The sequence below is a fragment of the Vulpes vulpes genome, chromosome 9 (assembly GCF_048418805.1).
Source record: "Vulpes vulpes isolate BD-2025 chromosome 9, VulVul3, whole genome shotgun sequence".
NCBI classification, from domain to species: domain Eukaryota; kingdom Metazoa; phylum Chordata; class Mammalia; order Carnivora; family Canidae; genus Vulpes; species Vulpes vulpes.
This window is the reverse complement of record NC_132788.1, coordinates 98,131,092-98,152,802: the sequence shown is the minus strand read 5'-3', so window position 1 is coordinate 98,152,802 and position 21,711 is coordinate 98,131,092. Positions and strand designations below refer to the sequence as shown.

The following is a 21,711-nucleotide window of genomic DNA, read 5'->3' as shown; positions in this document are numbered from 1 at the left end:
AGCAGTTCTCAGAAACACAAAGATAGGATTGATTGGAGGAGATGACCTTTTAGGGTATTCTCTTTTCCCTTTAATATTTCAGAACGGTGAACAGTTCGTCCAAAGGATGCTGCTCTGAAGAGAACTTCCAAACACCTCAGCCAGCCGAGCTGAGTCCAGGGTGATTTACTGGATCTAGGCCTCTCCTCTTCCAACAGATCTTTATTCTTATGGACTCACAACCCTCAAGGCACTTGTATTGAGGTGATGATGGTTCCCAAATATGTTCAGGTCCTGACCTCCAGAACCTGCAACTGTGACCTTATTTGGAAAAAGGCCTCTGTAGGTGTAATTAAGGTACGGATCTCAAGATGACAGCATCCTGGATTTTTTTTCCATTGAGGCATTTTATTTGCACGTATGAATTACATCCCTAGAAAAAGAATCCCGGGATTTTCCCTCCTGTGTGTTTTTGTCTTGCTTCTTCGTGGTCCTTGATGCCAGCTGAGGTTGTCAGGACAATGAAACCTAACTGGCAGGATGGGAGCAGGTTATTCTGCCATTTTTCTAGATCTTTCAGTTGTATGTCAAATCTGGGGCTGATCACTCCACACTTGTTTAACCTGCCTGTGAGGTTCACAACAATTTTCCCAGCTCTGTGGTCATCAATGATTTCAAATTCGCCAATGTAACCACGCTTCATCATCACAGTGAGAAATCGGATGATGACTTTGGAGCATGGCCTAATAAGAACCTGGCTCTTGCCTCTCTTTTCAGCATTGTTAATGCTCTTGAGAGGATCTGCCAGGACGTTCATGCGCACCATTGTGGTGCTCCAAGAGATGGCGGAAAGAGGACAGGAGGGGCGAGTGCACGGAGTTATGGGAAGCCACATCCTGGATTTAGAGTGGACCCTAAATCCAATGCCAAGTGTCTTTATAAGAGATTCAAGAGAAGGGGCACCTGGGTAGCTCAGCAGTTGAGCGTCTGCCTTTGGCTCAGGGCATGATCCAGGAGTCCCGGGATCCAGTCCCACATCAGGCTTCCTGCATGGAGCCTGCTTCTCCTCCCTCTTCCTATGTCTCTGCCTCTCTGTGTGTGTCTCTCCTGAATAAATAAATAAAATCTTAAAAAGAGAGAGAGAGAAGGGCAGCCCAGGTGGCTCAGCAGTTTAGCGCCGCCTTCAGCCCAGGGCGTGACCCTGGAGACCCAGGATCCAGTCCCACATCTCGCTGCATGGAGCCTGCTTCTCCCTCTGCCTGTATCTCTGCCTCTCTCTCTCTCTCTCAAATAAATAAATAAAATCTTTTAAAAATAGAAAAAAAAAGAGAGAGAGAGAGATGCAAGAGAAGTCCATGTGAAGAAGGAGGCAGAGATTGCAGTGATGTGGCCAATAAGCTGAGAGATGCCTGGGGCTACCAGATGGTGTAAAGGCAAGGAAAGATGCTTCCTGCGAGCTCTTGGAAGGTCCCAGATGGGGGCAGGGAGGGTCTACTTGGTGGACCTCCATTCCTATTGACTCCCTTCAGCCAAAACCCACCAGAAACACACCTGTAGTTAGACAAAGTTGGGTGTATTGTCTTGTTGCAATGGGGCTCCACAGAGCATTCCAGAAAGAGGGTGTGAAGAAGGGTTTGTTATAAAACTGAAGTTTATGTTAGGTGACTTGGGGGTGCTCAAGGAAGTGGACTTTGCTCTGGATGGGTAGCAAATAGCAAGTGAGGACAATTCTTTACTTATTTTAATCCTTTTTACCTAGGAGTCAGGGGAACCAAGTGAGGCCAATACTGTGATTAGTGAGAAGGAGCTGTCACTCACGTTAGCCAGGGAACAGACGGAGAGGGCCTTTTTGTGATTTGGATAATGCCCTTGTTTTTGTCTGTGGTCAGATAAGAAGAGGGGTATTGTTTTTGTCTTGTTCCATGCTGGCCAGACTGGCCATTTCTGATAATGATATTCTGTGAAAGTATGTTCAACAGGAGAACACAGTGGTTTAGCTGTGGACACTGGGCCAATTCCCAGCTGCCAAAGTCAGGGTCTGCTTTCTTGTTTCTCACTTCACACTCATCACCCAGCCTTTGCATATGCTATTCCCTCTGTCCATTCGCTCCATTTCTTCACCCAACTCTGCTTAAATGATACCTCCTCTGAGAAGGCCTCTTTGATCACCCAGCCTCCTGGCTTCCATAACCCACTCAACATGGGGACTATCTTCTGACTACAGTTAGGATCATAATTTTTATTTTTATTTTTTAAGACGTTATTTATTCATGAGAGAAACAGAGAGAGAGAGAGAGAGAGAGGCAAAGACACAGGCAGAGGGAGAAGCAGGCTCCATGCAGGGAGCCTGACATGGGACTCGATCCTGGGTCCCCAGGATCAGGCCCTGGGCTGAAGGCGGCACTAAACCACTGAGCCACCCAGGCTGCCCCAGATCATAATTTTAAAAAATATTTTATTTATTTGGATGCCTGGGTGGCATGTATGTGTGACGTTTTTGTGTGTGACTTCCTGACTGTGAGCTCCAGGAGACCAGGGGCCATATCTGTCTAATTTGTCACTGTATTTCCAGCACAGGCTCAAAGTAGACACTCAATACTTAATTGAAAATGTGAATATCCAAAAGCTATAGAATGTCACAATGATAGAAGTCAAGAATCCTCCGGTCTAAAAAAAATAAATAAAAAAATTAAAAAAAAGAATCCTCAGGTCTAGGAGCCGCACCTCATAGCAAGGGTGTCTGGTTGGTGGCAAAAGTCACCTTGCAGAAGATTGAGCTTGTTCTGGAACGATTCACTTGACCTATACCTCAGAGTTATGTCAATATGAAGTAAGAGGCTTCCTGCCCCAAGAAGGCATGACAAGCCAGTCTTTTTTAAAATTTTTATTATTTTTTTAAACCTGGCTCTTTACCAGTGGCAGGTTCACGAGGTGTTGGCTTTGCCACCTCCACACATCCCACACCCTGATAATGAACAATACAGCTGACCCTTGAACAACATGGGTTTTTAATCTGTGGGTCTACTTCCTCCACACATCCCACACCCTGATAATGAACAATACAGCTGACCCTTGAACAACATGGGTTTTTAATCTGTGGGTCTACTTACCCAAGGATTTTTTTTTTCCTTTCAATAAATATGGTACAGTACTTAGGGCATCTGGCTGGCCCAGTTGGTAGAACATGCAATTCTTTTTTTTTTTCCTTAAGATTTTATTTATTTATTCATGAGAGACACAGAGAGAGGCAGAGACACAGGCAGAGGGAGAATCAGGCTCCTCACAGGGAACTTGATGAGGGACTCCATCCCAGAACCCCAGGATCACCGGGGTCACACAGACGCTCAACCGCTGAGCCACCCAGGCGTCCCAGTAGAGCTCGGAATTCTTGATGTCAGGGTCATAAGTCCGGGTCATGAGCTCAGCCCCACATTAAGGGTAGAGATTATTTAATAAATAAATAAACAAATAAATAAATACATACATACATACATACATAATTTAAAAGATACAATACTGTATATAAATGTATTTTCTCTACCTTATGATTTTCTAAAGATTTTATTTGTTTGAGAGACAGAGAGAGAGAGAGAGAGAGAAAGAGAACATGAGTGGGGTGAGGGGCAGAGGGAGAAGCTGACTCCCCACTGAGCAGAGTCCCATGTGGTTCTCAATCCTGGACTCCAGGATCATGACTTGAGCTGAAGGCAGATGCTTAACTGACTGTGCCACCCAGGTGCCCCAACCCTACGATTTTCTTATTAACATTTTCTTTTCTCTAGCTTACCTTATTGTAAGAATACATTATATAATACATACAACATGCAAAATATATGTTCATCAACTGATTGTTATTGGTAATGCTTCAGATCAACAACAGATTATTAGTAGTTAAGTTTCGGGGAGTCAAAAGTTATAGACAAATCTTTGACTACATAGAGGTGAGTGCTCCTCAACCCTGTGTTGTTCAAGGGTCAGTTGTACCTATTTTATACCGAGCCCCTTCTTGCTGATAAATACCATTTCAGCTGCATGGATTCCATCCTCCAGATATCACAGACACTGGAGAAGCAGAAAACAAACAGGTCAACAAATGGATAAAGCAAGTTGCTGCTGTGACAGAAATACAAAAGGAAAAAAGTCTGGGGATGGAGCACCAACTCCTTGGTTGGATGGAGCACCAACTACGTGGGCAAGTCAGGGAGGTCTTTCTCTGGAAGGGGTATCTGGGTCAAAGCCTGAAGCAAGTAAAGGAGCTGGCTATTGGAAAAGCTGGGGGCAGAGAGAACAGCACTGAGAAAACCCTTGAGGCAGGATCATCCTTGGCAATTTGGAGAAAGGAGCCTGGTGTGGCTAGAGCTGAGGGAGAATGGAGAAGAGGGGGGAGATGGGATGGGGAGCTGTAAGGAGTCTTGCAGGACAGTGGGAACCCACCAGGCTTTAGAGCAGGGAGGTCCCAGCCGTGTCACTGCGGTTGCCTTTCAGAAAATGACTGTGGTTAGCTCATCCTCCTGAACTTAGATCTAAAGGCTGCCTCCTTCCCCACAGCCAGGTTCAGTGTAACCAACCTCAGACCCCTAGTACTACCATTTACAGCCTCAGTAAATGAAGAAATTCTACAGGTGCCTCGGACAATTTGGCCTCCTAAACCTAATTTTTTTTCCCCAAACCTAATTTTTTTGTTGTTTTTTGTTTTTTCCAAACCTAATTTTTGAATAAAATAAGCAAGGTATGTTTGGAGGGAGTGGGTGAAGAGGGGAGCAATTCAGGAGGGATAGGGGAGGAATCTGAGCTGCTTGTGGTTACATTTTTGGCTAAAACCAGTTCCTGGTGTCTCTCAGCCTGTTTCCCCATCTCAGCTGGGTGGAGTGTGTTAATTTCCCGGCTCCCTTCTCCTGCCCTCTCCTTCTCCAGCTTCGCAGGTGAGAAGCAGAGAGGGTGGACTAGAAGAGCGCCTTCCAAGCGCAAAGCGACAGCAAAGGCTTCAGAGGATTCCTCTGGGCTTGGCAGCTCTAAGGACCGCGGGAGGACCGCGGGCTCTGGCGCGCCCTGGCGGCCGGGCAGCTCCCGCCTGGCGCCGCCGGACCACGTGTGAAGTGGCGGCGGCCATATTTCATCCGGGCAACGGCCATCTTGGTAAAGGCACTATTCTAAATTACAGTGTTTACCCTCCTCTCCTAGTTTGCCAGTATCTGAAGTGAGAGAAGGAGGTGGAGCCTTATATAACATAGCCTCCGCTCGAAGAAGCAAAGAAACGGCCGATGACCTGGACTCGGGTTCAGGGAGGCGAGGGCGGCATTTCCCTTACAAAGATGGCGACAGCGCCGAGGCGTAATCAGCGCGCGCCTCCGGGAGGTCGGCGCGCAAGCCCCGCGGTGACATCACGGACTCGCGACCGGGCCGGCGCTGGGGGAAGGAGGTAGGAGCGGCTGCCGCGCGGGCGGAGCCGGGGTGTGGGGGGCGGGGTGCGGGTGGGCCCGGCGGGGCGGCTGGGTCTGGGAGCAGCCCCCCGACCCGAGGGCTGGAGGCGGGGTGCTCAGAGACAGGGGCACCTTTGGCGCCCAGTCAAGAGGGCTCTCGCGGGGTCTGTGCCCATTTCCCGGAGCGGGCGACTGAGACCCGGAGGAATTGCGTCCTGTACGAGGCCAGCTAGCTCCGGTCCTGACTCTGAGCACCTTCCAGGATTGGGGTGGCCCAGCTGGGTCGGATGCCCCCCAGCCTCTTGCAGTAGGGTCAGGGCTGGGGAGAGGGACGACGGGCAGAGGGAGCTCAGGAGGGGTAGCTGGAGGGCTTCTTGGAACAGACGGGGTTGAGCTTCACCTTCTTTTCTCTTTTACACCCAGTCAACCACGTGGGGCTTGATTCCCTCCTAAGTGTACCCCCTTGCCCACCCAGAGCCACCCCAGCTTCCCTGCCGGAGCGCCCTGCTTATCTCACCCCTCCAGTTCACCTCAGCAACCCCAGGGCTCTTACTCGCAGATCTGCTCTTTCCGGTTCTAACGCGCTCGGCGGCATCTCCTCGTCGCCGCGGAATACAGATCGACGCTTCCCAGCGTGCCTCGCCCACCACTCCTGGGGGCTTGGAGCTCCTCGCTCCTTTAGGCCTTTTCTTCGGTATCTTCTCAGGAAGCCCTTTAACGCCCCCTAGCCCCCAGGCTGGGTCAGAACCCCCCCCCCCCCAGGCTTGCCCAGCGCCCCGCAAGTCCCATCACAGTTCTCATGGCAAGTTGTCCCCTTTACTGTCTATCTCTCAGCCAGCCTAGCTGGCTATTCAGATGGGTGCTGCCTCTTTCCCCAGCGCCCCACTCCTACTAGATGCTCAGTTCATGTTTACTGAATGACAGAAGTGTGTGTGTGAGTAAGTATTTGCCACACAGAAGAGCTGTCTGTATTAGCTTGGGCCACCATAAAAAATACAGACTGGGTGGCTTCAACAACAGACATTTATTTACTTATTTATTTAACAACAGACGTTTATTTGCTCACGGTTCCGAAGGCTAGGAAGTTTAAGATCAAAGTGCCCACCGGTTTGGTTCCTGGTACAGACACTCTTCTGACTTGCAGACAACCACCCTCTCACTGCGTCCTCACAAGGCAGAGAGAGCAAGCGCTGGGGTGTTTTGCTCTTACAGGGGCACCAGCCCCATTACATTAGGGCCCCACCCTTATGATTTCATTTAATCTGTCACCTCCTTACCGGTCCTGTCTCCAAAAACAGTCACACTGAGTATTAGGGCTTCAACATATTAATATTAAGGGAAGATAAACACGTAGTCCTGGCCTGAAGAGAGGATCAAAATAGCCTGGTCAGGCTCTGGGATGGGGTTGGGGGTCTTGAGCAGGGGGACGTGGGAGAAGAGGAGGCTGGGGCAGAGTGCCTGTGAGCGGGCAGGATTTTCACAAGGGGAGGGAATGTCAGAGGGTGTATTGGGTGAGGGCACAGCAAGAGCAAAGGCTTAGAGGCTGGAGAGGGAGGTGAGTGGGAAGAACCGTGAGAAGCTGAGCTTGGACACACCCCAGAGTGTGAAGTCAATACTGAGGGAACTCTGGAAATAGACACTTGTTCATTCATGTGCTCAGAACATTTATTGAGCCCTGACTGTACAGGGCACTAGGGACACAGCAGTGACCAAGGTAGTCATGCCCTCCCAGAGTTCCCAGCCTGCTAAGAAAGGTGTCAAATAATCATATAATTGGACAGCTAATAGTGGTGCCTCAAAGAAGTTTGTGGTATGAGAGAGGGTGTCTCAGGGAAGGCTTCTTGGAGGCAGAAACACCTGAGCTCAGCCCTGAACTTTATTTTTTTATTTATTTATTTTTTTTTTAAGCCCTGAACTTTAAATAGGAGTTGAGTTAACCGGGTAAAAAGAGGGATGAATGTGGAGGGCACAGCAAGTGCAAAGTCCCCGAAGTTAGAACCTGCTTGGAATGTTTGAAAAATGGTAGGGAGGCTGGTGTGGCTGCCACCCGTGAGTGGACCATGCAGGGGAGAGTAGGGGGAAGGTTCCTAATCTGTAACTTGGACAGTGACTCTCAATTCTTGGCACTTCCCTAGGAATCTGGGGTGGGGTGTTCTGCTGAGTACCTTGTAGACGCTCAGTAATAAATGCTTGATTTAGGGGCCAAGGAGCAGCTGGGAGAAGTGCAGGATCAGGCTAGCTTTTCCCCTGTGGCAGCTCATGCATCCCGTGCGGGGAGGAATGGGAATTCGACCCTGTATCTCAGCTCAGGGGGAGCACTTTGGCTGTGATTGCAGAGCTGGAGTTCAACCCTGAGTCCTCTAGGTCCACTGACCTCTCCCACTTTGCCCTGTTCTGCCCCATGGGGCTCTCTCCTCAGTCTCAGCCTGGAGCACCTGGCCAAGGGGCCGCCCCTTGATGTTAAGTGAGCAACCGAGCAACCCCAGTGGTCTGTGCATTGATGTTCCCCCAGGGGGCCAGCTGGGACCCTGTGGTGGGGCAGTGGTTAGGGGCACAGAGTTGGGATTGAGGGTCCACTGCAGGGTATTTGCATATCCTGTGCCGTCTGCCCAAAAGTCATCCCTTCATCCTCACAGCGCTACCTCTGACTGATCCACCCTTCAGGTCTCAGCTCTGCTGCCACATACCAGTGGTGGGAGAATTCACTTAGATGCTGTGTATAAAGCACAGAGCCTGGTGCACACAGCTGCTGCAGATGGGAGCTAATGTTAGAGTTTCCAGTGGGACCCTTGGTGGGAGCCCCCTGCCCCACAAATCACACAGCTAGGAGGCTAGAATGAGGTGACCTCCTGGTCCTGAATCAGAGTGGCCCCCATATTCTCTCATTCTTGGATGCCAGGTCTGTTTCCCCAAGGTGACTGTGCTGGATTTGTTTAGGGGAAGCAAACAACCCAGGAATGGGGAACATCAGCCCATTTCCCAGATGAGGAAAACTGAGACCCAGAGAGCTGAAGGTATGTGCCTGGGCTGCACAGCCTTCCCCTCCCCATCTGGAAGGCAGGCTTTGGAGGTGAGACCCTCAGCTCAGTGCTATGCAACCTGGCCAGGTACCTTGACTTCCCCACCTCAGAATGGGAACAAAGGCAGTCCCCACAGTTAAAGCTTTGGAGGCATACTATTGAATGTAGGGGTTAGTGGAGGGAGGGTGATGCCTGCCATCTGCGTGCATCATTTCCCCAGCACCCAGCATGGGAGTCATACGGACCAGAGGCCTGCTGGACAGCAGCTTCCCAGTTGTTAGACATCTTCAGCTGTGCGAACCTGGGCTGGGTCACTGGGAGCAGTTCACAGCTGCTGCTGCTTACCCAGGGTGAGGAGCACTTGGCCTCTAGAGTTCTGGGGACTGAGGCCTCATCAGTGGCAGAGTTAGAGAGGCCACAGAAGCTTGACCCTAAAAGCCAAAATCCCAAAACAGCCCAGGTGTCCATCAATGGCAGATGGATAAGCAAAATGTCAATTTACGCAATGGAATATTACTCAGCCCTAAAAAGGAATGAAGCTCTGCCACGCTAAAAAACACAGATGAACCTTGAAAACATCACACACAGTGAGGGAAGCCAGACACAAAAGGCCACAGGGTGTATCATTCCATGTATATGAAACATCTAGAAGAGACAAATCCATGGAGACAGGAAGCAGATTAGCAGTTGTCAGGGGCCGAAGAAGGGGTTACTTGACTGCTTCGGGCTTGGGGTTTCCTCTTGGGAGGATGGGATTATTCTGGAACTAGGTAAAGGTGATGGTTGTACAACATTGTGAATGTTCTAAATGGCACCAAATTGTGTACTTTAAAATGGTTCTTTTTTTTGTTGTGTGAATTTTACCTCAATAAAATTTTTTTTTAAAAGATCACTAAGTCTGCAGCCCTCGTTTTACAGGCAAGGTCATTGAGGCCCCAAAGGGGAGCCTGACTACAAGTGTGAGCCTGGGGCTACCAAGGGTGGATGCCCCCCACTCACTGGTCCTGCCCTCCTCCCGCAGCCTGCTGAGGGATGCCCAAGAAGTTCCAGGGTGAGAACACCAAGTCGGCAGCGGCCCGGGCGCGGAGGGCTGAGGCCAAGGCAGCAGCTGATGCCAGGAAGCAGAAGGAGCTGGAGGATGCTTATTGGAAGGATGAGGACAAACACGTCATGAGGAAGGAACAGCGCAAGGTGGGTGGTTCCCAGGCTCTGGCATCTGTGGCTAAGGTGGGCAGTCTGCCACGTGGAAGCATGGTAGAAGATGGCAGGAGGCCTCTGGGGCTTTGGCTTGAAGGATGAGAAGGCACTGGATGTGGAGCAAGGGCAAGGAGGAGGTGGAGGCAGTGGGTCATGCAAAGGCCCTGTGGTGGCCAGGAATGGCGAGGCAGCCACTACCCTGTATGGGCTTCTCTTCGTGTAATGTCAATGTTGGGCTAGACTGGCACTTCTCACCCTGGCATGATTCTGCACTCAGCGGACACTTGGCACATCTGGAGACATTTTGGGTTGTCACAGCCAGTGGGTGGAAGGTGCTACTAGCATCTGGTGGGTGGGGGCCAGGCAGGCTGCTCTACACCCTTCAGGGTATAGAACAGCACCATAGTAAAGAATGAGCCAGCCCCACACATCAGCAGTGCCAAGGCTGGGAACTGCTGTAATAGGGCCTCCGTATCCACCCTGCTGGCGCCAGAGCTCACAGGCTCCTCCAGGTGTGCGTAAAAACACAGAAGAGTGCAGGAATGGCCATCTGTCCCCTGATGGGCCCCAGCATCACACAGAGTGGGTACTTTGTGCGTGGATCAGGCCTGGTGCTGACTCGCTGGGTCCAGCAGGTGGCGCCAGAGACCCATTTTAGCTGTCACTCCTCGCTTCCTCCACCAGGGCTGGTCAGAGTTCCTGCCTAGACTGGTGAGGGTGGCAGAAAATAGCAGTGGTGACATGCCATCCCTGCTTGCCCGTTCCTGGCACGCCTGGGCACTTTTGTGAGTTTTTTTCCACCGTCTTTCTGTGCAGGCCTGTATCCTGCCTTGTTTTTTGTTGGACATTGAATGTTACTGGTTCCCTCCCCACGGCCTGCGCTGTAGTGGGTCCATGGAGGTTTTCAGATTTTCTTTTTAACCGTCAGTATTTTAACAACACAGGAAAGTTGAAAACCCAAAAGAAAAAACAATGCCTTGCCAGAGAGCCATTAGGCAGAGAGAAAAGCCGGAGACGTTTTAATAGTCCGAGAGGCAGCAGCCCAGGCCCCAGAGCCCTCCCCAGGCTGGCGTCTCGGGCCTTGGGGTCCCCAGATGAGAAAAGTGAGGCACGGATAAGACAGGAAGACCTCACAGGGTTGTGAGGAAGGGCTAGTGCTAGCTGAAGCCATGGGTCTGCCTTCTGGGTTCTTATGAGGTTGGACTAACGAATGAGCAAGTGTCTGTGTCCTGGGTGTGTAGTTTAGGGAGCTGTGTTTGCTCAGCTGTGTAGTGTGCATCTGGAAGAACAGAGATCAGATAGGGTACAGGGGCCAGATGAGCTCTCAAAACTACTTGACCCTGTCGTTCTAGCACAAAGCCACCACACGCAAATGGGCTAAAACCTTTACCGCAACAGGTGGAGGGCCATCATTTGCCAACCCCTGCTCTCTAGAACGTTCCTAGCTGCCACTCCCCTCCAAGACAGTCCACTCTCTTGACTGGTTTGCATGGAGCTGCCAACATGGGGTGGTTTTCTGCAGTTTGTCCACCCCTCCTCCTGCTGTGCAACACCTGCCCCCCCTTTTAAAGATTTATTTATTTGTTTGTTTGTTTGTTTATTAATGAGAGAGAGAGAGACAAAGAGACAGGCAGAGGGAGAAGCAGGCTCCATGTAGGGAGCCTGACATGGGACTCAATCAGGTCTCCAGGATCAGGCCCTGGGCCAAAGGCGGTGCTAAACCGCTGAGCCACCCTGGCCACCCCAGCTCCCCCCTTTTTATTCTTAAAAGACAACTACTTTAAAAACATCGTTTCTATTTATAAAAAGCAAATCCAGGTGCCTAGCTGGCTCAGTCAGTGGAGCATGCAACTCTTGATCTCTAGGTTGTAAGTTTGAGCCCCATATTGGGTTGTAGAGATTATATAAAATAAAATCTTTAAAGGGCCACCTGGTGGCTCAGTTGGTTAGGCCTCCAACTCTTTTTTTTTTTTTTTTTTTAACGTTTTATTTATTTACTCATGAGAGACTCACAGAGAGAGGCAGAGACATAGGCAGAGGGAGAAGCAAGTTCCCTGCAAGGAGCCCAATGGGACTCAATCCCTGACCCCGGGATCATGCCCTGAGACGAAGGCAGATGCTCAACCACTGAGCCACCCAGGTGTCCCAAGCCTCCAACTCTTGATCTTAGCTCAGGTCTTGATCTCAAGGTCATGAGTTCAAGCTCCATGTTGAGCTCCATGCTGGGCAGGGAGCCTACTTTTAAAAAAAAGAAAAACTAACAAGGAAAAAAATAGAATCTTAAAAAAGGAAAAGAAAAAAGCAAATCTATGCTTACTCCAAAACACTAAAAAATAAAACACCTCCTTCCCCAGTGTGACACCAGAGACCTTTCTTACCCAATGTCCTACCCAAAGCCCATGTCCTCAGCTAAATAGGGTCCCACAGCCATTTTTCTCCTGGTCACCAGGCATCAGCCTCAGATGGGATTGTAATTCATCATCCCACATGGAAGTCAGCATTTCATCTCCACTTGTTCCATATTAAGCAACTCGGCAAAGAGCACCTGACTGTCTGAGTTCCATGTCAATTATTTATGAGACTCATTTCTTACAGCTCTGGAATATTCTGCAAAGTGGACTTATCTTCACCCATCACCAGATACTACCAACTCCTAATAGCTCTTTTTCAGAAACTGCAAAGTGACTTTTTCAAAAAATTTTGCTGAATGTCAAAGTATAAATGCTCATGCTCCCTCCTCAGTCCCGCATCCCTAGTGACTAATGGCCACAAGCTGCATGCCTTTCATGAGTTATTGAGTTTTGTGAGTTTTGTTTTCATTTTTATTTTTTTAAAAGATTTTATTTATTTATTCATGAGAGAGACACAGGCAGAGGGAGGGCGAAGCAGGCTCCATGCAGGGAGCCCAATGTGGGACTTGATCCTCGGACCCCTGGATCACCCCCTGGGTCAAAGGCAGGCGTTAAACTGCTGAGCTACTCAGGGATCCTCAAAACCTTTTGGAATTCATGCATTCATTCAGCATACTTTTACTAAGCACCTACTGTATACTGGGCCTGGGGCCAGAAGGCAGCTGTTCAAAACCCAGGCCAAGGTCTGCCTCCGGGACAAATTACATAGTCAAAAGACTAGAAATGGGGATTTTTTTTTTTTTTAAAGATTTTATTTACCTGACAGAGAGACAGAAAGAGCCAGAGACCACAAGCCAGGGGAATGGCAAAGGGAGAAGCAGATGCCCTACTGAGCAGGGAGCCCAACATGGGGCTCCATCCCAGGACCCCAGGACCATGATCCAGATGCTCAACCAACTAAGCCACCCAGGCACCACCAGAAATGAATTTGTGGAACACAGGAAAAAGCCACGGCATGGGGTAGAGAGGCCTGATAGGGAGCCAGGAGCTCAGGGGGAGCCAGAGTTAGCCAAGGGAGGAGGCTGCGTTTGGTGCACCAGGAGGAGAGAGCAGCCAGTGCAAAGGCCAAGGCAGGGCCCTGTCAGGGGAGAATGAGCATAGATTGTATGAGCACCACGCAGGGGTGAGGGGACCTTGGGGGAAGGATGTTACCTCTGATTGATGAGTAAACTGAGGCTCAGAGCGCAGTGGCCCTGCCTGAGGTGCCTGAACACAGGGGCACCTCCTGTGTGCCCAGGGAGTCCTTAACCTTTAACCTCTCCCTCACCCTCCTGCTGTGCTGGGCAGACCGGATGAAGGTCAGAGGCCCAGTGGGTATCCTCAGGCACACTGAGGGTCTTCTGGGACCCTTAGTCCCACGGTAGGAGTGTCACACAGAGCACTGAAGGAGTGGGGACCATCCCAAGCCAAGGGAGTCAGACGGCAGAATTGCAGGCTGAGGGCAGGAGAGTGGGGGTACCTGGGCTGCAGGGCCCTATGGGGGTGGGGGTGGGAGGGAGGCAGAATATTCCAGGCCCATGACTGCCCTGCATTACAAATGGTCTTGAATGTGCCTCTGCCCCCTGGAGTGGTAGAGGGGCAATGGCCAGATGGCATCAGGGTCTCCCTGGGGAGCAAAGGTGGGACCAGTCCCTTGTGACACTTGGCTGGGGACACTGCCCCTGCCCCAGCCAGCAGATGTGTTCAGACCCTCTCTGGCTCCTATTGCCTTTGAAGTCCAGTACAAACCCCTCCCCGTGCCCTTGAGGATCCTGGTAGCAGCACCCTCTGCCCTCCCCACCTCTTCTACATTTTACCTCCCTGTTCTAGCCACATCAGCCTCTGTGCTGCTCCTCTGTCCTGCTGGGAGGTTCCTGCCTCAGGGCCTTTGTACCTGCATTCCCTCCTCTAAGGACTTTCCTGTCCTCCAGCTCTCCTCCTGGCTGGCTCCTCCTCCAGCCCATGTGTCACTTTTCCTTCAGGAGCCACCCAGCCACCTGCAGTGGGCAGGGTTCCCTGTTGTTCCCATAGTGGTGTAGGCTGGGAGCCTCAGGTAGTCCCATTGTACTGCAGCTGTCTCCTGTGCCCAGCACAGGATCTAGTGCTCAGCAGGGCCTCAGTCCACCTTGGCTGAGACGAAAACCCAGACCCCATGCCAGTGGTGGGGTCTACTCCTGATCACCCCTTTCCCCCAGGAGGAGAAGGAGAAGCGGCGCCTGGAGCAGTTGGAGCGCAAGAAGGAGACACAGCGCCTGCTGGAGGAGGAGGACTCCAAGCTCAAGGGTGGCAAGGCCCCCCGCGTGGCTGCGCCCAGCAAGGTCACCCGGGCCCAGATTGAGGAGACACTCCGCCGAGACCACCAGCACAAAGAGGCCCCCGAACCAGGTGGGGCTGCGGCCCACTCTGGAGCTGCCGTTTTATCCAGTAAAGGACAAGCTGTGGGACTGACCCTGGCTGAGTCTAGAGCCCCTTCTCAGCCCCAGAGAAGCTGCCTGGGCTGCATGGTGAACCTTGGGTGGGCATTGGCCTGGTAGGCCTGGCTTTGGGCATGGAGAGCATGGGCACACACACGCGAGGATTTACTTGCTCTGCATCCAACCTCAGCTTGTGCCCATGGGGTCCCCAGGGCACTAATGGGGTGCTAAGGCTAAGGAGACAGCAGCCATGAGTGGGGTGCCTCCTATGTGCCCAGTTGCAGGGAAGTCAAGAGAGCAGTGTGGCCTGGGCAGAGGGCTCCCCCATCATTCTTTGCCTGCCTTTCTCCTGTTCTTTCCCTCTCTTCCCTCACTGGGTCTCTCTCGTCTTTCTGGAACTGTGCATCCCTGCCTCTCTGTCTCTGTGTATGTCTCTGTCACCTGACTGCCTCCCGCCCCAGCCGAGAAAGCCAAGAGCCACTTGGAGGTGCCGCTGGAGGAGAATGTGAACCGCCGAGTGCTGGAGGAGGGCAGTGTGGAGGCGCGCACCATTGAGGATGCCATCGCGGTGCTCAGGTAACGGCTGAGGCTTGAGCAAGGGGGCGGGGCTGCATGTCTGGCGGCCGGTACCTGGCCCACGCAGGGGCAGGGTCACAGCTTAGACCCGCTCATTAACGCCGCTGTACCCCTCCCAGCGTGGCAGAAGAGGCTGCAGACCGGCACCCAGAGCGCCGCATGCGGGCGGCCTTCACCGCCTTTGAGGAGGCACAGCTGCCACGGCTCAAGCAAGAAAACCCCAACATGCGGCTGTCGCAGCTGAAGCAGTTGCTCAAGAAGGAGTGGCTGCGGTCGCCAGACAACCCCATGAACCAGCGGGCCGTGCCCTTCAATGCCCCCAAGTGAGCCCAGAACTGGGGGAGCCACCCCACAGGCAGTCAGGGTTGTGACCTTACACGCCCTCCCGCTGGGTCAGCTACATGGGTTACAGTAAGAGGTCCGGGGCTGAGGCAGGTGTCCTGGGGGCTACGTGGCATCATTGGCCATTCCTCCTGCTGGAGAGTCCCTGCTTCGAGTGACACCCACTACCCCCTTCCTGGGCCTGTGGAGCCCGTGGGTTGATGCCCAATAAAGGCAGTTGGTGAGGCAGGGTGTGCTCTTGAAGTCTCTGTGGGCAGCAGGTGGGGTGGTAGGGAGGTGGATGGCAGGTGGGTGGTGGAATGAGGGGAATGTAGGGGTCACAGCCAGAGAAGATCAGAGCCCCCAACTACCCTCGTGTTGCAGCAAAGCCAACTGAGACCTGTGTCTGGCTCTTACGGCATCCCCATCTGGCTGGGCCATTTAGGGACTTGTACCACCACCCCTGGAAACCTTGCTGGGCTGCTGCAAGGGGACTGCTTAGAGAGGTTGAGGCACTGGCTCTGGGTCATGGAGCACTTCAGGGCAAGCTGGAGGCGATGTAGTTAGCATCCTGAGATTCTGCTTCAGAGTCAGCAGCCAGGTCACATACTGTGCTTGGGGGTCAGGAAATGCTGGCTGCTCTGGTGTTATTCCAACATGGGAGGCATCTGGGTCAAGTCCTGGGCAGGCTTCCCAGTGGAGGATTTCTTTAGAGCGGGCCTGAGTGGGAGATGAATCAGATTCCATTGCATAGGCAGGCAAGGGCCTGGAGGCTGGAGCACTCCAGTGGCTCTGGGAAGAAATAAGTGTCCCATCAGAGGCCACATGTTTGGGAAGGGCTGGGTGAGATCTGTGCCTAGTTCTGGCTTCCTAGAGCTTGGTTGATCATAGAGAGTTGGCAGAAAAGGAGGGCCGCAGCCAGATGGGCCCACGTGTGTTCAGCAGGTTCCAAACATTTACCAGGTCACTGCTGTGGCTCCTACTAACATCCTGGCAGCCACGAGCCTGCTCTTGTGACCTTTGAGACCCATTTCCCCCCAACTGTGTGGTGCCAGGGCTGGACCAGAGGCGGCCATGACAGTTTCTTGGAGGGAGGGACTTGAAGGATGCATAGGGGCAAAGACAGGGGCAGAAAAGGCTGAAGGAACCACCTGTGCAAAGGCCAGGAGGTCACAACTCTCCCGTTCAAGGGAGGGGCACCATTAACAATTGGGTACAACTAAAATGCAGAATGGAAGGTGCCTGGAACGATTGTAGCTGGCATAAAACTAGCCAACATATATGGAGCACTGGCTTAGTGTGAAGATCCTGGTGCTAACTCTAAGACAATGGCCAGAAGGCATGTGAGGAAACCAGGAAGTACCCCCAGAAAACCCTGTGGGGGTTAGGAAGTGAGGCAGAAGGCCACCAAGAAACCTGGAGTGGGTAGGGAGAGGGAAGATGGCCACTGAATGGCACTTAGACCAGCTGTGAGAACCATCCCTTGGATGCGGGGCCCTGGCCTAGCATATGGTAATATTTCACTGAACCCTGGGGACAGCCCCATGAGATATTTATCCCCTTTACAGATGAGAAAACTAAGTCACCTGCCTGTGTCACATGCTGGAGAAAGTACCCGTGGCTGCAGGGGAGCCAGCAGGGGCAGCAGTGGGATCTGGAATCGGGGTTGAAGGTGTCAGCTAAATAGTGGGTGGAGGAATCCTGATGTCTCCCCACAAATAGAGTCTCCTGGGGGTCTTAGGCCAGGGCCTTCATGGGTCTAAGCCTCAGTTTCCTCTTTTTTTATATATATATTTTTTCTTTATTTATTTATGATAGTCACACACAGAGAGAGAGAGGGGCGCAGAGACACAGGTAGAGGGAGGAGCAGGCTCCATGCACCGGGAGCCCGATGTGGGATTCGATCCCGGGTCTCCAGGATCGCGCCCTGGGCCAAAGGCAGGCACCAAACCACTGCGCCACCCAGGGATCCCATCCTCTTAAATAAAATGGGACTAAAACAGTGTCTAACCCCAGGCTATCTCGAGAATCAACGAGATGGTGCCTGGGAAAGGCATATTCTGAAGAAAGGCTTGGCAAAGGAGCCTCCTGCATGACCACGTTGAGGCCTTTGTGGCCAGGAATTAGGGAGGGCTGGCGACCAACGCTGATTAACCAGAAGGAAGGTGCCAGCGGGGCGTGCAGGGCCCCAGACGCCCGGCTGAGGAACGGGGATTCACCGCAGGGCGATGCGGAGCCGCGGCGGGTGAGTGAGCAAGGGAGGAAAGGTATCGGAGCGGCGTGCGGCAAGCTCCTCTGGAGAGGCACGCTGGGGGACCAGCAAGGGGATAAAACTCAGGACGGGAGCTGAGAGGACCGCCTTCGGTCCCCTGACAAAAGGACTGGACTTCGGCAACAGCCTTTGTTCCCTTTCACGGAAAAGCCCCTTCTCTCTCCGGCCCCGCCCCCGCGGAATCCCAGCCCCGCGCTTGCGCGCGGGCAGCAGGGAATCCCCGGCTCCGCTGCAGTGCGCGGGAGGGGGCGTGAGACGGGAGTTCCGTGCTCTCCCAGCCCGCCCCGCGCGCGTTGCCGGGACGACCGGGCGGGGCCGTGGGGACGCCGGGCTCACACTGCGCCTGCGCGAGGGTGCTCGCTTCACGCGCTAGGGCTTTCCCGTCGAGCGCCAGGCAGGGAGGGAAAGCCTCGCCTGGCGCGCATGCGTCGATCCCTTCCCGACCCCCGCCCAGTGGGCAAGGGAATCCTCACACGCCGCAGTGCGCACTGGGGGCGGGGTGGGGAAACCGGCTCAAACCAGAGTGGGGTTTGCTGAGGAGGTGGCGTGGGAGGGAGGGAGAGCGGGGTCTTCCGGAGGTTCCCGCTCCGGCCCTCGCCGTCGCCTTGGCAACGGGGCGCGCGGGCCGCAGCGAGGGGGGCGGCGGCCTCAGGGAAGCCGGGCGGCTCTGCGCCTGCGTGGAACTCGGCGCCGGTGGCCGGGGTTCCCCCTCGTGCGCCCAGAGTACCGGCGGTGGGCGGGGGAGACGGTTTCGCGAGGAGAGGAGAGGGTGGGCATCTGGGGAGGAGGTTATCTCGGAGAGAGGGGCTGTGGAGGAGGGAGAGGATGGTGGAGGGACGAGGAGGAGGGGTGGGCGCCGGAGAAGGGGCGGGGGAAACGCGAAGGGCTGGGGGAGATGGGGAGAGGGGTGCAAGAGGAGGAGGAGTCGGGGGATGGGGTAATGAGGGAGTGTGTGGAAGGAGGGGGACAACAAAGGAAGAGGGAGGAGGGGGAAACGTGCAGTTAAGGGACGTGGACAACGTGTGGGGCACAAAGAAAAGCCTAGGAAGGGAGCACGTGGGGGACGGGGTGGGGGATGGGAGGGGAGCGGACTGACACCTATAGGGCCCCTCCTGCTCTGCCCCCCAGCGAACCCCAGGTTTGTTTGGCCAGAAGATCTGGGCCTAGGGTTTCCAGATTTAGAAAACTACAGGTCGTTAAACTTGACTTTCAGATAAACAACGAATAATTTTTATTTTTATAAGTATGTCCTATTCCGTACCCTGTATTTTATCTGGCAGCCCTAATCTTGATTGGGCACCCCCCTGACTGCCCAACCCCCCCCCCCCCCACCCCGCGCATCCTTTGAGGCTTTCTGAAACCTCTCAGATGATTCCTTTGTCTCTTCCCTCCAAGGTTCCCCATATCCCTGCATGCTGGGTCCCCCCACTTCCTATGCCATCTCCCACCCTCTGGCCTTCAACACCAGCCTGAGGTTGAGTCCTGGCCTGGCAGTGAAATACACAAAGAAAAGGCACTCCCCCATCTTCAGGGGCTTTCCCTCTGCCTCAGCCCACACAAGCCCCCCCAAACCCTTGGCTTTGGGCCTGGCCCTGCTGATCCCAGCTGTCACCTTTTCCCAGAACCCCCAGGGCTCTGTACTCTCAGGAACCCCTGAATCCCCACCCCTCTGAACTCACCCTTAATCTCTGGGCATATAAATTTATAGTAGGTGCTCAAACATTTCAGGGTAAATTTATGGAGGCAAGTATTGGGGGGCTGGTGTTTTATTTCTCAACACAGGCAGCTGTGTTTTCTGTCCCATGGGGGCATATACCCTCTCTGAGCTTTTGTACCCTCCAACAAATCCTTTTATCCTCCCCTTAGATTTCAAAAAGTATAAGATAAGAAAACATGATGGAAAAGCTAATAACAAAGGAAAGGTCACACCCCTCCCCAGGGCCCATGCCCAGGGCCGCCCCAGTGCCTCCCCCTCCCTGCAGTTCTCATCTTCGCTCTTCATACTTATTTGCCATCTGAACAGACACACCTCCGTACTGGCTTCTGCTCAACAGGCCCGGAACTCGGTACCTGTGGGCTTTTTCCTAGAGGCGTGTTACTCTGGAAAGGAGCTAAGCCTTCCCCTGGTGGGGAACATTTGGGCGCCTGTGTTTTTGGTTTCACTGTGGAAGATGATGCCCCTGCAGAAGCAAGTGCTAGATCTTTTGTGCCATGTCCTAGGGGTGCTTTCCAGGGTGGCTTGCTGAGCACTGGTGCCATCTGTTCATTTGGAGCTGGGTAGCTTCTGGGGTGGTGCTGGGTAAGAGTTGGCCCCTCCTCTCATCAGCCAGACCTAAATTGCTGGGGGGGGGGGCATTCCCTGGGGGAGGCAGAAGGTTAATGAGGCAGAAGGAGCACACCAGGAATTGAAGACCATAAACTAGAGGGATGTGCCCAGAGCCTGAGGTGACTTCAGATCAGGCTCTGAAAGACAATAAGGGCTGAGGGAAGGGCGATGCTGGCAGAAGGAACAGCAGATGCAAAGGCCCTGAGGCTGGACAAATTAAGACCGAGGCTGAGTGTGGCCGCAGTGTGGTGGGTGATCTAGGGAAGTAGCCCTTGTGCTGGGACAAAAGGGAGCGGGAGCCAGATCACTCAGGACTTGCAGGAGGGGGAGAATCAAGTCCTTCCTTAGGTTCAAGGAGGAGGTGCTAGTTATGACAGGGACATGATCAGTCACGTAGCTGAGGACAGATTTCTGTAGCTGCGTCATGGAGAAGGGACTGGAGAGACAGTGGACAAGACCAGCCACAGGACTGGGTGGGGCGTTCTGGGGGCTTCACAGGGCAGTTGTCTGGGTTCAAGGGCGGGGAACTCCCCTCCCTCCATGAAGCCACCCTGTAACTGCTGGCTCTTGACCCTCCCTGTGTCCCACCAAGGTCCCGACCTCAGACTCTCCCCATGGGTGGAGAGTCATTCCCACAGAGGTACTGGGTGAGACCCCTCTTCAGTTGAGTACCCGCGGTTCCCCCAGACCTCCCTCTCTTAGCCTCCACAATGCTACCCTAGAGGTCCCCCACCCCTTTGTTCTCTTTCCCTCCACACACGGTCACGGTCACGCTGGCGGCTCCTTCTGAGCATCTCACACACAATGGAAAGTGTGTGGGGGGATGCGCTCCCAATCGTCCCCCACCCTGTACCCCCCCACCCGCGGTCCGCATCCTCCAGCCCCGCCCGCGCCGCGGAATCCCAGCCTCGGGACCCCACCCAGGGAGTGCATTACCTTTCAGGAGACGCTCCGGGCGGCCAGGGGGTGTGGGGGGGGAAGGGTTGGAGAGGGAGGGCTATTTTTAGAATGAATGGAAGAAAAGAGGGGGAAAAAAACAACAAAAAAAAAAGGGATGGAGGCTGGAGGAAGCCTCCTGGCTCCCAGAGGAAACCCCCTCATCCCAGGGCAAGGCAGAAGGTGGGTGGGGGTTCAGAGACTGGGCGGGTGGGGCTGCGGGGGGGGGGCAGGGGGCAGTGAGGGAGAACACGGAGGTCTGGGAGGGCCCCACTCCTCCTGGGGGGGAGCTGGAGGAGAACAGCAAAACGTAGCCGGCAGCCCCAAAGACCTCTGAGCTGGAGGGACCCCAGAAGTGGCTGCTGTCCACTCGCAAGAAAGAAAGAGGCTCCGAGAGGGGCCTGGGCAGGGCCAAGGTCGCGGGAGGGGCTGAGCCTTGCGCAGCGCCCCTTCCGCCATCCCCCCCCCCCCCCCCCCCAGTGACCCAAACCCCGGGAGCCGCATTCTTGTAATCTGGCGGAGTGACCTTCACAATCTCGCTGCCCAGGCCCCTGCTGTTCACGTTCTGCGGGGTCCCCCGAATCGTGCGGGGAGAGGGGAGACGTCACAGCCCAACAATGACATTAGATAAGTTTTCTGTGGTTGGTTTTGTGGTCACCCGGGTACCCCTCCCTCACTGGGACCTTCTAGCCCCAGCAACGTCACCTACTGCCTGAAGCCTCCGGGTTCCCCCCTGTACCTCCCAGGCCCCACGACCCGCTCAAGGTTGGGGGGTAACTGCCTTCCTTTCTCTCCCTGGCCCCGTTCCTTCCCCGGACGCCGGAGAGAGACCCGCATTTCTAGGCTGCTGGGGCGCTGGG

At 53.8% G+C, this 21,711-nt stretch overlaps 2 protein-coding genes across 2 annotated transcripts; one reads left to right on the top strand and one right to left on the bottom strand.

Moving 5' to 3' along the window:
• Nucleotides 1-372: 372 nt before the first annotated feature.
• Nucleotides 373-805, bottom strand: LOC112913268 (small ribosomal subunit protein uS8-like). Its single transcript, XM_072718843.1, has one exon. It carries the CDS (start codon nucleotides 803-805, stop codon nucleotides 413-415), a length of 393 nt encoding a protein of 130 aa, XP_072574944.1. The 3' UTR covers nucleotides 373-412.
• Nucleotides 806-5,308: 4,503 nt separating this feature from the next.
• CCDC124 (coiled-coil domain containing 124) lies at nucleotides 5,309-15,566 on the top strand. Its single transcript, XM_025989649.2, has 5 exons — nucleotides 5,309-5,398; nucleotides 9,441-9,610; nucleotides 14,202-14,391; nucleotides 14,882-14,996; nucleotides 15,116-15,566. The coding sequence occupies exons 2-5, from the start codon at nucleotides 9,452-9,454 to the stop codon at nucleotides 15,321-15,323; spliced, it is 672 nt and encodes a 223-aa protein (XP_025845434.1). The 5' UTR covers nucleotides 5,309-5,398; nucleotides 9,441-9,451; the 3' UTR covers nucleotides 15,324-15,566.
• Nucleotides 15,567-21,711: the final 6,145 nt, after the last annotated feature.